This window comes from Entelurus aequoreus, linkage group LG04, assembly GCF_033978785.1.
Source record: "Entelurus aequoreus isolate RoL-2023_Sb linkage group LG04, RoL_Eaeq_v1.1, whole genome shotgun sequence".
In the NCBI taxonomy this organism is placed as follows: Eukaryota; Metazoa; Chordata; class Actinopteri; order Syngnathiformes; family Syngnathidae; genus Entelurus; species Entelurus aequoreus.
The window spans coordinates 35,561,327-35,577,009 of NC_084734.1; the positions used below are offsets into that span (position 1 = coordinate 35,561,327).

The following is a 15,683-nucleotide window of genomic DNA, read 5'->3' on the forward strand; positions in this document are numbered from 1 at the left end:
CTATCTATCTATCTATCTATCTATCTATCTATCTATCTATCTATCTATCTATCTATCTATCTATCTATCTATCTATCTATCTATCTATCTATCTATCTATCTATCTATCTATCAACATCAACGTGAGCTTTAAAGTTGCCATGTCTGCTCTATATCTATAGATTATGGCTACTTCTCCATTAAAGCGCATCTATTTTATGCTGCCTTATACTGTAATATTGTCCATGGTAATTGGGATTTGTTATATATTGTATACAAATATAATATAATATATCAATATATATGATATATTGTATATATAATATGTAAATATTACATATATGTTATACTTTATATTGCTACTATGGTACATTTTTAGTCTACTTTATACTTGCATTATCCTTTCCATCCTTACCCTTTCCATCCTTTGTAACTGAGCTACTGTGTGGAACAATCTCTCTTGTGGATCAATAAAGTTTTGCTAAGTCTAATGATATTATGTGTAATCTCAATAACAGGCTACAGTTTCCTTATTCCTGGGATGTTTATTTACTCAACTGCAGAGAGTGACAGTGACAGTAGTTTTTTTATTTTATTTTTATTTTTATTTTTTTTTTAACAAATGCAGTATTCTATTAATATACAAAATTATATTATATATTTTATTAGGGTTCGTTTCCCCACACACATAATATTTTATTAACATTTACAGTACCAGTCAAACCTTTAAAAACCCCTTATTCATTCAGCACCTGGTCCAGCTTTACAGGTGCCATGTCTGTCTATTTATCTATCCATCTATCTATTTACCTATCTACCCAAACATACCTGGACTCATTATGCAGTATTGGGCAAATGTACGTAATGAAGTGTCGATCTTATATGTTTAGTACAGCTTAATTCTTTCGGTAGGCAGTTTTTCTTCAATGGGGGATGAAGAAAAATGGCATCATTCATCATCAGCAACATTGTAAACAACCTGTATTTTGAGGGACATGTTATCTAGTCAGTGGCGCCTCCACCTGGACAATTTAGGTACATTCAAATACAATATGAGCGTCCATCCAGCCATTTTCTACCGCTTGTCCCTCTCGGGGTCACGGGGTTGGCTGGAGCCTATCCAAATATGAGCATTGCATCAGTAAATCATAGCTGTATTGATTGGTTGTGTTCAATATGCTGATGAACAAGCACATGCGCAGACATTATGGGCGCCAGGTGCTCAAGCCAGAAAAAAATTGCACCCGTCACTTAGAGTATTTTTTATTATTATGATAAAAATCACAGATATTTTCAACATGTATAGCAGCAAATACAAACTCAAATTAGCAAACTGAATAAAAGATTACATTTACGGTTCACATATTTTTTTATGTTGTACTGTTTTCTGACAGTTGACGCATAAGCAGCATCACACTAAAAATCTATGTACCTCACCTGACTGTTGTATAGTTCAAATAAAAAAAATAAAAAACGGCCTTTCATCTTAATCAGGGGTCAGCAACCCAAAACGTTGAAAGAGCCATATTGGACCAAAAATACAAAAAACAAATGTGTCTTGAGCCGCAAAAAATGAAAAGCCTTATATAAGTGTTATAATGAAGACAACACATTATGAAAGTGTCTATATTAGCTATATTAGCCTACTATCAAAATTACTGTGTGTCGGCTGACACAAATCTATGTTGACAGAAATGTTGAAATGTAATAACTATTCTACACATTTTTACAACATTAGAAATCATTAATAAAATGGAGGCTTCTCAGAGGGTGAGATAACTCCTCAAAATGACTGGCTTAGAAATGCCAAAGGTAAAGTTAATTACCTATAACTTCTATAAATGCCAAGTTAAAGAAAATGGTGGGCTGTCTTCTTCTAATGGATTTATTCAAGCTGGGAAACGTTTGCTGTGGTCTGGAACAACATGGTACACACTCAGCTATCTGAAATGCATCCAATATTACATACAGATAATGTGTCATGAGACATGCAAATATAAATTGAATTAAGGGGATTTAAAGGAAATTAAATGAGCTCAACTATACCTACAAACAAGGTATAATGATGCATTATGTACATACAGCTAGCCATATAGCATGTTAGCATCGATTAGCTTGCAGTCATGCAGTGACCAAATATGCCTGATTAGCAAGCCACACAAGTCAATAACATCAACAAAGCTCACCTTTGTGCATTCACGCACAACAATAAAAGTTTGGTGGACAAAATGAGACAAAAAAGGGGTGGCATAAAACACGTCTTAGAAAGTCAGAGCATGTTGTACAAGTACTGCCTAAATTAGTAGTACAAAACGGCGCTCGCCAAATAGTCTCTAATCACTGAAGCATGTTTAATATAAACAGTGTGATTTGATTTCTAACAATTAGCACATTTGTCTTCCTACAGAAACCATATCAAAACAAAAAATATATTTTTTCCCTCATCTTTTTCCATTTTTCATACATTTTTGAAAAAGCTACAGAGAGCCACTAGGCCGGAGCTAAAGATGCGGCTCTTGAGCCGCGGGTTGCCGTCCCCCGACCTAAATGATTAGGATTTTAAATGAAACATAAAAAATTATTTGTACAATATTAAAATTAGCTTTAAATTAGTCGCCTGCCCATCCAGCCTCCTTCCAGAATAGCTCGCTTATAGTTGTTTTAACACCAACTACCAGTGACACAAGGAATAGGCCCTTTTCCACCAAAAGTTTAGGAAAAAACTTTTGGTTCCTGTAATCTCTGGTCACTGGATCTACAGGTTCCTGTGGAAGTGTGTGGTTTGTGTTTGCACTGCAGTTCAGGGTAGTTTATACAAATCAGGCTGATGACTAGGGGACTGGTTCATTATATTTCTATACTGATGCCATGTAAATAAACAGACAATATTAGGTCACAGTTCTTTACTAAAAAGTAAGTAATTTAAATACAAAGCAATCGTATACAAAACGATATGATTCAAAAAATAAAGTGTACCGAATTGTTCATAAAAAGTCTGGCTTTTGTCCGGAATGTCCAACAGTCAGAAAGTCATCCTCTCGATGAGGGTCAGACGATTCCTTTTGGTCCCTTTCAGCTGTAAAAACCAATATATAAATAATAAATGTCAGTGTTTATATCATGCCGACAACACACACACATCGGCTTTGGCGTTAGCTTGTTAGCATTAGCATTCTGTTCACTCGGGTTGAGGCTAATAACTACACAACAGCAGTGTCACTGACTACTTTTGCAACATGTAATTACCTAAATAGTTCATATTTGTTGTGATTTACCTTTGTTCCACTCGTGTGCTGCCTTCTTTATTTCACATTTATCCAACAAAGTCCGAGTAGTAAGCAGCTGAGGTCGCCGCTGCAAATGCGGCTTCATACTCCACCGTAAATAGGTTTAAAAGAGTCTGTCCACTTCTCGTAGCTTTGTAACGAAATGAAGTTCGTAAAAACTAATAAACAACAATAAATTGCATATAGTTTAAACAGTGAAGTGCGGTGAGGTTCATGGCTGGTGAGGCACTGAGTTCATCACAGTCAGATTTATAAACATAGGAACCCTAAAGAGTATCTTATTCACCATTTGATTGGCAGCAGTTAACGGGTTATGTTTAAAAGCTCATACCAGCATTCTTCCCTGCTTGGCACTCAGCATCAAGGGTTGGAATTGGGGGTTAAATCACCAAAAATGATTCCCGGGCGCAGCGCCGCTGCTGCCCACTGCTCCCCTCACCTCCCAGGGGGTGAGAAAGGGGATGGGTCGAATGCAGAGGACACATTTCACCACACCTAGTGTGTGTGACAATCATTGGTACTTTAACTTAACTTTAACTTTACACATACAAACTGTAGCACACAAAAAAAGCACATTTAATAAAAAAAACGTTATTATGGTCTTACCTTTACTTATAAATGAAGTCCATGTGCCGCTCTTTTTGAACAAAAGCATCGATAACTTGTTTATAGAAGTCTTCCTTATCTTTCTTCAGTTTTAAAAGTCTCTCTGTCTCGAGGGAGATTTTCCTTTAGATATTACCTCCTGCTTCGATTGAAAGTCCAGTTTAGAAAACTGTTTTATTTTAGATATGTAATCCTCCATGTTACAAGTTCAGGCGAGAGGAAAAAATAAACGATCGCTGCTAACTGTTGCTGCTTGTTGTCACTTCTTCTGCAGCCGAGTAGTTGCAAGAATGATCTCTGGGATCACTACCGCCCTCTACCCCATGAGGCGGGATTACTGCAAGCCTCCCCCAGTGCGTTTTCGCAGCCGTTTTATGATTGCTCAGCACAAGAAATACGTTACACACATACAGTTGTTGACAAAATACACAGTACATGATATACCTCAGCTAACTAAACTATGGAAATGTATAATATAATTCATATAGCAATACGGTCTCACTGCAAAGCAGGCCAGCAGTTAGCCGAGTCATTGCGCAATCCATGGCGAGGCTCAACTGGCTGGTGACTCACCGCAAGTCTCTTCTCAGTATTTGAACAGCAAATGTGAAAATTCAGCGATTTTGAATAAAAATAATCTAAAACTGGTGAAGTTAAATGGAAAATAACTTTATAGTATAATCACTGGATATATATAACAATTTAATTTTTTTTTTTTCTTTTTACTTTTTTTTTCTTTCCATGATGGCACGTGAGGCCCCGCCTCACCTGCCTCCCCTGACTGCACGTCACTGAGTTTAAAGATTACGGCCAAGTAAAAACACTCCAAAATAGTTCCACTGATCAGCATTCTTTAGCACACTCATTTCGTTCTTCTTTCTCACCATTGTCAAGTTTGTTGTGATAGAAATATACAAGAAATGAGAAATAAACAAGTATATTCCAATGGCGGTCCTGTGTTTGAAAGAGAAGTTTTAGGAACGCCCCCAACTGTGTTCAACCAATCAGTGTTTGACAGCACAGCCCGCCCCCCAAAAAGGTTCCTGGTCCCACCGGGCTAGGAGAAACTTTGAAATGTTCATGAAGAACTAAATCTACCTGGGTAGTTTTTGGCGGAAACCCAGGGGGAACTTTATTTACTGAAAAAGTTCCTGCGGTGGAAAAGGACCTAATGTAGATTCCACTCCCGAATCTTTTGTTTTTTTTGGGATGAAATTGCCCTCATTTTACCACGGAAATGTGTCATATATTGCGCATTCAAATGTGGACAGACATGCCCTCTGTCCCTTCATTAAACATGACAGACGTGAGCAGGTTTTGACTGTGTTGTGGTTAGTTTTGGACCAAACAACAACAGGGGATTTCACCGTCACCTATTTCCTGTCTGATGCTACATGTCAGAGGGGACGCATAGGCCCAGCGCCACATGAGCAAGAGGGACAGGGGCCAAGAACTAAATGCCCGGTCAGATATTGAAACATTTGGTGGGGAATTACTATGAAAAATTGTTATAAAATGAATGAGGAGGAAATAAGGGCTCCAGAAGAAAGGGTCAGGGTCTACCTGTGCACGTGCCTTTTTATTATTGTTGTTTGCAGGGGTATTCAGCTGTTTCTTAATAGTCATTAGGCAAAATATTACAAACAGCTCTCCAGGTACAGTATGTTCCACATTCCAGAGCAAGTCATCCAATTTAAAATGTGTTCCTCAGATTATCACTCAATATGAGAGTGTACTGTTGCAGACGCATGAATCAAACAGGATGTACAAATTACACAACTTAATCTACTCCTTTGTGACAATAGTGGGACCTTATCGTAACTTGCGAACTTTACACGTGAGGCTCATCCCAGGAATTTACATAAACAAGCTGATTGGACTGAAGGGACCCTGACTCAGCTTATTTGACATACTTCACAGTCAAGCAGCCGAGCCCTCTTCTCTGTCCGGTCATGGCCGTCCTCTCCGTCCTCACGCCCTTCCTGGCGCTGGTGCTGTGCATGGTGACGGGCTACTTGTTGCTGAGGAGCCGCCGCCAACACAAGGTTGTAGACCCCGGGGGGGCAACAAAAGCTGGCTTTAAACCATGGGTTGACCAGGATCTGCAGGATGACAGCGAGGTCCCCACACACGAGGATGGTAAGGATTTAATTTTTCATCTAATTGATTAAAGATTAAAGTTAGTACTTCGACTTTAGTCCTTTATCCATACATTTCTCTGCAAAATACACCTGCATAGAAGCACTCCTTTTCCTTGTTTTTTTATGGTGTTTCACAGTTTTACAGCTGTAGGCTCCTTCCGTCTTATGAAACATCAAGCCTGCAAAGTGAGCACCAAAGCTACAGCATTTAATCATTAATCCACATGTGTCATAAAGTCACTTTTCTCCAGTGGTGTGCCGTCAGGGCCAGCAAGGCCTTCTCTGCTGGCCGAACATAAATCATGATCATTAATTAATTAAAGTTAATTTTATTTTTAATTGACTTTCCATCAATATATAAAAGTAGTCATCATATTCTCTTCATGTCATATTAGGCTCCTGTGTTGCTTTTTGAAGTTAGAGCTTTTATCCAATCAGAATTCAGCTAGCTAGTTGCCAGCGCTGTATGAAATCTGCCGGAGGCCTTCTGACCCAACATTAGCGGCGGCTGTGCAGTGTAAACCAACGCAGGACGTTGCGATAGCCGATCAGATCACAAGTTGTTGACAATAGCCCATCTAGGTAGCCTTACGTTGAACGAGACTGTGATTGGACACTCACTCGTCACTCCCGAGTATCCAATCACAAGTTGTGATTGGATACTTGGAGACCCGGCCAGCGGAGAAATCAGCGGTACTCACTTTTTTTAACCAACAAAGAAGCAGAGCAAAACGTTGATTAGGTGGTAGATGTACACTACCATTCAAAAGGTTGGGGTCACCCAAACAATTTTGTGGAATAGCCTTCATTTCTAAGAACAAGAATAGACTGTCGAGTTTCAGATGAAAGTTCTCTTTTTCTGGCCATTTTGAGCGTTTAATTGACCCCACAAATGTGATGCTCCAGAAACTCAATCTGCTCAAAGGAAGGTCAATTTTGTAGCTTCTGTAACGAGCTTAACTGTTTTTAGATGTGTGAACATGATTGCACAAGGGTTTTCTAATCATCAATTAGCCTTCTGAGCCAATGAGCAAACACATTGTACCATTAGAACACTGGAGTGATAGTTGCTGGAAATGGGCCTCTATACACCTATGTAGATATTGCACCAAAAACCAGACATTTGCAGCTAGAATAGTCATTTACCACATTAGCAATGTATAGAGTGTATTTCTTTAAAGTTAAGACTAGTTTAAAGTGATCTTCATTGAAAAGTACAGTGCTTTTCCTTCAAAAATAAGGACATTTCAATGTGACCCCAAACTTTTGAATGGTAGTGTATATTTGCGACGGCATTTTCAAGAAGGATATTTAAAGAGAGACCAGATCTTGTGAGACGAAGTCGGCCGACACCGGGAATGAGTTAAGCTGTCCTGGCGGTGAAATGGTTTGCCTGCGACCTCCACTCGAATCAACCAACTACGAGCGGTACCAATGGCTTTACAAATTGTGAGTTCAAAAATATTTTTTCACATTCAATATGTTTTTTACAATTGTTTTAGTTTTGACAGTGCCACGTCTGATGCGATTTTTAAATGCGCCAAAAATCAGCCCGTTTTGTACACTAGCGACAAATTGAGGTGATTCAATACACAGTAGTGCGCAAGGGTGTTTCTGTGTAGTATTTTTAAAGTCGTGGTCATGTAGTGACATAAATGATGGTATTTTGAGAGGGAATTATTGAAATCGGACTAAGTAGGACATCTCTGAAGGCCTAGGTGGGAAACGCAAGGCCCGCCACTGTTTTTCTGAGTGTGTTTTGAGAATGTTTAAGGCCTGAGTGCAGCAAGTGGCGCTGTATAAACATGCAGTGGTAACACAACAGAAATAGGCGGGGGACCCGAGGACAAAGTCCTAGCCCGGGTTCAATTTGTCTGCATTGCATTGAAAACCATGGCAAGCAGGTCACTTACAAGTCTAATGTGTAATATCAATAATAGACAGTTTTCCTCAAAGTATGTTTATCGCTACTGCATTGGGAGTCTTTTTTGTACAAATGTAGTTTTATATTAACATTAAAAAATAGAACCGACAGACAGTATATTTTAATTCATGTTTTTATGATTTAAAAAAATATATGATTATTACAGTGTACATCATCCTAGTTTTTAAAGACTCCCTTCCATTCAACAGCATGAGAACTTACCTTTAAAACCTTTGACTGGTACTCTATCGTCTTTCGTAAAATTTCTCTGGACATGCCCTTTGTGTCCTACATTGGATACATCTAAAGATTTGAAATTGCGTAAAAAAGCAACAGCTTTACAGATGCTGTTGGAGGAGCTCATCAAAATACAATGCCTGTGTTTTGGCTCAACATGGCCTGTTCAAACCTAAATGGTTGGCAAAAATGGGTTCTTGATATTCTTTTGCATACCCTGTGTGACACAATGGTGAAAGTGGTGGTATGGGCTATTTGTTGGTAAGAAAATATAGGGGTAAGTTTTGACAGTTTGTTTATGGGATTCCTGAAATACCACACTTTTCAGTATTCCTGATGTGCTTGCAAACTTTGGTGAGTTTTCATGCATGTTAAGGCTTTCCAAGATACAAGGGCACTAATTACGCTGCATACTGAACAAGATGCGGTCTTTATTTAGTCTTTGCATTTTGATTGGGGTACAGCGTCTATGCATCAACTGCCAACCTTCCCTGCGTGAGGTCTGTCTGTTAAATGTCTCAGAAGAAGGCGAGTGGGTTGACAGCACAGACGATGACGATCTCCAGCACGTGCCCTACTCACCTGAGCGCCATCCCGAGGAAAGGATGCTGCAGCGATCCCAGGACTTCTACGCTCTGATGAACCAGCGCAGGTCGGTGCGCTTCATCAGCCCAGAGCCGGTCCCACAGGAAGTCATCGACAATGTCGTCCGCACTGCAGGCATGAAGATAAAGACTTTGTTCAATCCTCAATAAAAAGAAAATGCAGCTATGTGATTTTTTAAATTTTATTTGGGATGGGAGCAGGTACCGCACCCAGTGGAGCGCATACAGAACCCTGGACCTTTGTGGTAGTCTTCGACGTGGACACAAAGCATCGGATCAGACTGATAGTGGAGGAAGAGGAAGAGGTGAACTACCGCCAGAGGATGGGCGACAAGTGGGTGAATGATTTAGCTAAATTAAGGTGAGCTTGCGCCGCATCTAATTAAAAAACTAGCGCTAATGCTGATCAGTGATATACACCCAATGATTATATGCACCTGCAGGACAAACTGGATCAAGGAGTACCTGGATGTCGCTCCATGCCTGATCCTGATCTTCAAGCAGACCTACGGCGTTCTGCCGAACAAGAAAAAGAAGACACACTACTACAATGAAATCAGTGTCTCCATAGCTTGTGGCATCCTACTGGCTGCACTGCAGGTGAAGTACAGGCAGAGAATCATAAACAAGTTAATGGTAAATGGGTTATACTTAAAGATGTCCGATAATGGCTTTTTTGCCGATATCCGATATTCCGATATTGTCCAACTCTTAATTACCGATTCCGATATCAACCGATACCGATATATACAGTCGTGGAATTAACACATTATTATGCCTAATTTTGTTGTGCCTTAAACAATGTAACAAGGTTTTCCAAAATAAATCAACTCAAGTTATGGAAAAAAATGCCAACATGGCACTGCCGTATTTATTATTGAAGTCACAAAGTGCATTATTTTTTTTAACATGCCTCAAAACAGCAGCTTGGAATTTGGGACATGCTCTCCCTGAGAGAGCATGAGGAGTTTGAGGTGGGGGGGTAGTGGGTACCGGGGGTGTATATTGTAGCGTCCCGGAAGAGTTAGTGCTGCAAGGGGTTCTGGGTATTTGTTCTGTTGTGTTTATGTTGTGTTACGGTGCGGATGTTCTGCAGTGGACAGTGGATGTTTGTCATTCTTGTTTGGTGTGGGTTCACAGTGTGGCGCATATTTGTAACAGTGTTAAAGTTGTTTATACCGCTACCCTTAGTGTGACCTGTATGGCCGTTGATCAAGTATGCATTGCATTCACTTGTGTGTGTGTGAAAAGTCGTAGGTATTATGTGATTGGGCCGGCACGCAAAGGCAGTGCCTTTAAGGTTTTTTGGCGCTCTGTACTTCTCCCTATGTCCGTGTACACAGCTGCGTTTTAAAAAGTCATAAATGTTACTTTTTGAAACCGATACCGATAATTTTGATACCGATACCGATAATTTCCGATATTACATTTTAAAGCTTTTATCAGCCGATAATATCGACAGCCCGATAATATCGGCAGCCCGATATAATCGGACATCTCTAGTTATACTTGTATAGCGCTTTTCTACCTTCAAGGTACCCATTCACACACACATTCACACACTGATGGCGGGAGCTGCCATGCAAGGCACTAACCAGCACCCATCAGGAGCAAGGGTGAAGTGTCTTGCTCAAAGACACAACAGACGTGACGAGGTTGGTAGAAGGTGGGGATTGAACCAGGAACCCTCAGGTTGCTGGCACAGCCACTCTCCCAACTGTGCCACGCCGTCCCCAGTACTATATGTAGCAGCACTATTTCATAACACTTAATACAGCGCACCTCAGTTACCATTCAAGCAGATTATTGATTCATTTAATTGGACTTTTAGGGAGATTCTATGATTGAGCTCCATAAATTCTTCCCAGTGACAAGTAACCAGTCAAACATGTGATTCAATGTACCCATCTTGTCTTTGAACCAGAACGTGGGCCTTGTGACCGTAACGTCGACGCCCCTCAACTGCGGCCCTAAACTCAGGCTCCTTCTCAAACGACCGGCCAATGAGAAGCTCCTCATGCTACTTCCTGTCGGTTACCCTGCTAAGGACGCCACCGTGCCTGACCTCAAACGCAAGCCTCTGGAGAACATCATGGTGCACATTTGAGTCTGCACAGAAAATACATGATAATATTTTGTCATTAATAAGTCATTTGAATTAAAGATCTTTAAAAGGTAGGTTCCTATTTAGGGCAGAATATAAGAGAAGCGTGCGTCTGAATTAGTTATCCATATGGACACAAATTCAACACATTTGACACATAGTTGTTCCATTTATTATTTTTTGTTTGGGAATATGATAAAAAACTACATTCCACTCGTTATTAAAATTGTAATCATCAACATGAATAAAAAAATATGATAATATGACAATCAATTAAAAGTTGTATGCAAGTTCAGTGCATCTGGAAAATATTCACAGCGCTTCACTTTTTCCACGTTCTGTTATGTTACAGCCTTATGCCAAAATGGAATGAATTCATTTGTGTCCTCAACATTCTACAGACAAAATCCCATAAGGACAATGTGAAAACTTTTTTATTTTATTTTTTGCAAATGTATTAAAAATATATAACTTAAAAAAATCACATGTTCATAAGTATTCACAGCCTTTGCTCAATACTTTGATGCACTTTTGACAGCAAATACAGCCTCGAGTCTTTTGGAATATGATGCCACAAGCTTGGCACACCTATCTTTGGGCACTTTTGCCCATTCCTCTTTGCAGTACCTTTTAAGTTCCATCACGTTGGATGGGAAGCATTGGTTTTCATCCAGAATATACCGTAGTACTTCCCTGTCGCTGAAAACCATCCCCATAGCTGCATAGCATGATGCTGCCACCACCATGCTTCACTGTAGGGATGGTATTGGCCTGGATATTGAGCGGTGCCTGGTTGTCTCCAAACATGATGCCTGGCATTCACGGTAAAGACTTCAATCTTTGTCTCATCAGACCACAGAATTTGTTTTTCGTGGTCTGAGAATATTTCAGTTGCATGTTGACAAACTTTTTACTAAGAAATTACTTCCGTCTGGTCAATCTACCATACAGGCCTGATTGATGGATTGCTGCAGAGATGGTTGTCCTTCTGGAAGGTTCTCCTCTCTCCACAGAGGAATGCTGTAGCTCTGACAGAGTGAGCATCAGATTCTTGGTCACCTCCCTGACTAGACTAAGATGAATGCAGGAATGTACCGAGACATCCTGGATAAAAATCAAAGCTTCCCATCCAACCTGATGGAACTTGAGAGGTGCTGCAAAGAGGAATGGGCAAAACTGCCCAAAGATAGGTGTGCCAAGCTTGTATTCAAGCATTGTATTCAAAAAGACTTGAGGCTGTAATTTCTGTCAAATGTGCATCAACAAATTGAGCAAAGGCTGTGAATACTATCTGATTTTCTTAGATTTTTTTATTTTCAATAAATTTGCAAAAAAAACATTTTTGCCTTGTCATTATGGGGTCTTGTCCGTACAATTTTGAGGACTAAAATTGATTAAGCTGCACTTGGGCGGAAGGCGGGGTACACCCTGGACAAGTCGCCACCTCATCGCAGGGCCAACACAGATAGACAGACAACATTCACACTCACATTCATTCAGATGTCCCCAATAAAAACAAAACATGTACATTGAGTAAAAGTTACCTATTAGTGTGCTCTGGAAAACATGAAAATGTGGTAAAAGTCTCAAACAATGTGTTCTTTAATGGTGACTATTTCTGAATTAAGATAATAACGTTCCATTGTAGGGCAGCACGGTGTCACAGTGGTTAGTGCGTCTGCCTCACAATACGAAGGTCATGGGTTTAACCCTGAGCTCTGGATCTTTCTGAGTGGAGTTTGCATGTTCTCCCCGTGACTGCGTGGGTTCCCTCCGGGTACTCCGGCTTCCTCCCACCTCCAAAGACATGCACCTGGGGATAGGTTGATTGGCAACACTAAATTGGCCCTAGTGTGTGAATGTTGTCTGTGATGAGCTGGCGATTTGTCTAGGGTGTACCCTGCCTACCGCCCAAATGCAGCTGAGATAGGCTCCAGCACCCCCCACGGCCCCATAAGGGACAAGCAGTAGAAATGGATGGATGGACGTTCCATTATTTTTCTATTGTAATATTAAATAGATAGATAGTACTTTATTGATTCCTTCAGGAGAGTTCCCTCAGGAAAATAAAAATTCCAGCAGCAGTGTACAGAATTGAGATATAATATAAAAAGTAAATAATAAATAATGGGGGTATATGTTATTGTTTTGCATCCCCTGTCATCCTAGTACCCCCCCCCCCCCCCAGAGAGGAGTTGTCTAGCACTGATCAGGCTCCTCTGGCTACTGATAACGGTATGCAGAGGGTTTTGATTGATTGTAACTTTTATTGGTAGCACAGTACAGTACATATTCCGTACAATTGACCACTAAATGGTAACACCCGAATAAGTTTTTCAACTTGTTTAAGTCGGGGTCCACGTTAATCAATTCATGGTAAATGAATGGGTGACTGGCATCATCCATGATGCTCACTAGTTTTTCCACAGTCCTCTTCTCTGCCACCGTCACCAGTGAGTCCAGTTTTATTCCGATCGTAGAGCCGGCCTGCCTGATCAGTTTCCCCAGTCTGGAGCTGTCCTTCTTAGATGTATTGAGTCCCCCCCCCAGCACACTACAATGTACAACAGAACACTGGCAACCACAGACTGGTAGTACATCCACAAGACTTTTTTGCAAATGTTGAAGGAGCGCAGCCTCCTCAGGAAGTACAAGTACAAGTGGTCCGTGTTAACAGTCCAGTCCAGCTTGTTGTCCCCCCACACGCCGAGATACTTGAATGAGTCCACGGTCTGTACCTCGACTCCCTCGATCACAATAGGTTGTGGGGCGGTATGGCTCGGTTGGTAGAATGACCGTGCAACTTGAGGATTCCAGGTTCGATCCCCGCTTCCGCCATCCTAAGTTAAGTTAAAGTTAGTTAAAGGCCCACTGAAACCCACTACTACCGACCACGCAGTCTGATAGTTTGTATACCAATGATGAAATCTTAACATTGCAACACATGCCAATACGGCCGGGTTAACTTATAAAGTGCAATTTTAAATTTCCCGCGAAACTTCCGGTTGAAAACGTCCATGTATGATGACGTATGCGCGTGACGTCAATCGTTGAAACGGAAGTATTTGGACACCATTCTATCCAATACAAAAAGCTATGTTTTCATCGCAAAATTCCACAGTATTCTGGACATCTGTGTTGGTAAAACTTTTGCAATTTGTTTAATGAACAATGAAGACTGCAAAGAAGAAAGCTGTAGGTGGGATCGGTGTATTAGCGGCTGGCTGCAGCAACACAACCAGGAGGACTTTGAGTTGGATAGCAGACGCGCTATCCGACGCTAGCCGACGCTAGCCGCCGACCGCATCGATGATCGGGTGAAGTCCTTCATTGCTCCGTCGATCGCTGGAACGCAGGTGAGCACGGGTGTTGATGAGCAGATGAGGGCTGGCGTAGGTGGATAGCTAATATTTTTAGCATAGCTCTGTGAGGTCCGTAGCTAAGTTAGCTTCAATGGCGTCGTTAGCAACAGCATTGTTAAGCTTCGCCAGGCTGGAAAGCATTAACCGTGTAGTTAGGCCCATGGTTTAATAGTATTGTTGATTTTCTGTCTATCCTTCCAGTCAGGGGTTTATTTCCTTTGTTTCTATCTGCAGTTAAGCCCGATGCTATCATGTTAGCTCCGTAGCTAAAGTGCTTCGCCGATGTATTGTCGTGGAGATAAAAGTCACTGTGAATGTCCATTTCGCGTTCTCGACTCTCATTTTCAAGAGGATATAGTATCCGAGGTGGTTTAAAATACAAATCCGTGATCCACAATAGAAAAAGGAGAAAGTGTGGAATCCAATGAACCCTTGTAACTAAGTTACGGTCAGAGCGAAAAAAAGATACGTCCTGCACTGCACTCTAGTCCTTCACTCTCACGTTCCTCATCCACGAATCTTTCATCCTCGCTCAAATTAATGGGGTAATCGTCACTTTCTCGGTCCGAATCGCTCTCGCTGCTGGTGTAAACAATGGGGAAATGTGAGGAGCCTTTCAACCTGCGACGTCACGCTACTTCCGGTACAGGCAAAGCTTTTTTTATCACCGACCAAAAGTTGCGAACTTTATCGTCGATGTTCTCTACTAAATCCTTTCAGCAAAAATATGGCAATATCGCGAAATGATCAAGTATGACACATAGAATGGATCTGCTATCCCCGTTTAAATAAAAAAATTCATTTCAGTAGGCCTTTAAAGTACCAATGATTGTCACAGATGTGGTGAAATTTGTCTTCTGCATTTGACCATCCCCTTTTCACCCCCTGGGAGGTGAGGGGAGCAGTGGGCAGCAGCGGTGGCCGCGCCCGGGAATCATTTTTGGTGATTTAACCCCCAATTCCAACCCTTGATGCTGAGTGCTAAGCAGGGAGGTAATGGGTCCCATTTTTATAGTCTTTGGTATGACTCGGCCGGGGTTTGAACTCACGATCTCAGGGCGGACACTCTAACCACTAGGCCACTGAGTAAGTCACTAGTCACTGGCGTTGTGTCCTTGGACACTTTACCCACCTGCTCGCAGTGACACCCACACTGGTTTAAATGTGACTTAGATATTGGGTTTCACTATGTAAAAGTGCTTTGAGTCACTAGAGAAAAGCGCTATTTAAATATAATTCACTTCACTTGTGACCTTGCATTATTATTATTATTATTATTATTAATTAAAAAAGTCAGTCTCTTTCTTTAAAAGACTATCTATAGTAGAAACCTACTCAGTGGCCTTGTTGTTAGAGTGTCCGCCCTGAGATTGGTAGGTTGAGAGTTCAAACCCTGGCCGAGTCATACCAAAGACTATAAAAATGGGACCCATTACCT

The 15,683-nt window shown here is 41.0% G+C and overlaps 1 protein-coding gene across 2 annotated transcripts in view; it reads left to right on the plus strand.

Moving 5' to 3' along the window:
- The window catches only part of iyd (iodotyrosine deiodinase), an 83,799-nt gene extending 71,791 nt beyond the window's left edge, over positions 1 to 12,008 (plus strand). For both annotated transcript variants that reach the window (XM_062044702.1, XM_062044703.1), the window contains exons 2-6: positions 5,793 to 6,011; positions 8,697 to 8,894; positions 8,981 to 9,140; positions 9,223 to 9,379; positions 10,704 to 12,008. In XM_062044702.1, the coding sequence (XP_061900686.1) occupies positions 5,793 to 6,011; positions 8,697 to 8,894; positions 8,981 to 9,140; positions 9,223 to 9,379; positions 10,704 to 10,886 (917 nt within the window). In that variant the 3' untranslated portion in view covers positions 10,887 to 12,008. The remainder of the gene's footprint in view (positions 1 to 5,792; positions 6,012 to 8,696; positions 8,895 to 8,980; positions 9,141 to 9,222; positions 9,380 to 10,703) is intronic.
- The last annotated feature ends 3,675 nt before the right edge of the window (positions 12,009 to 15,683 follow it).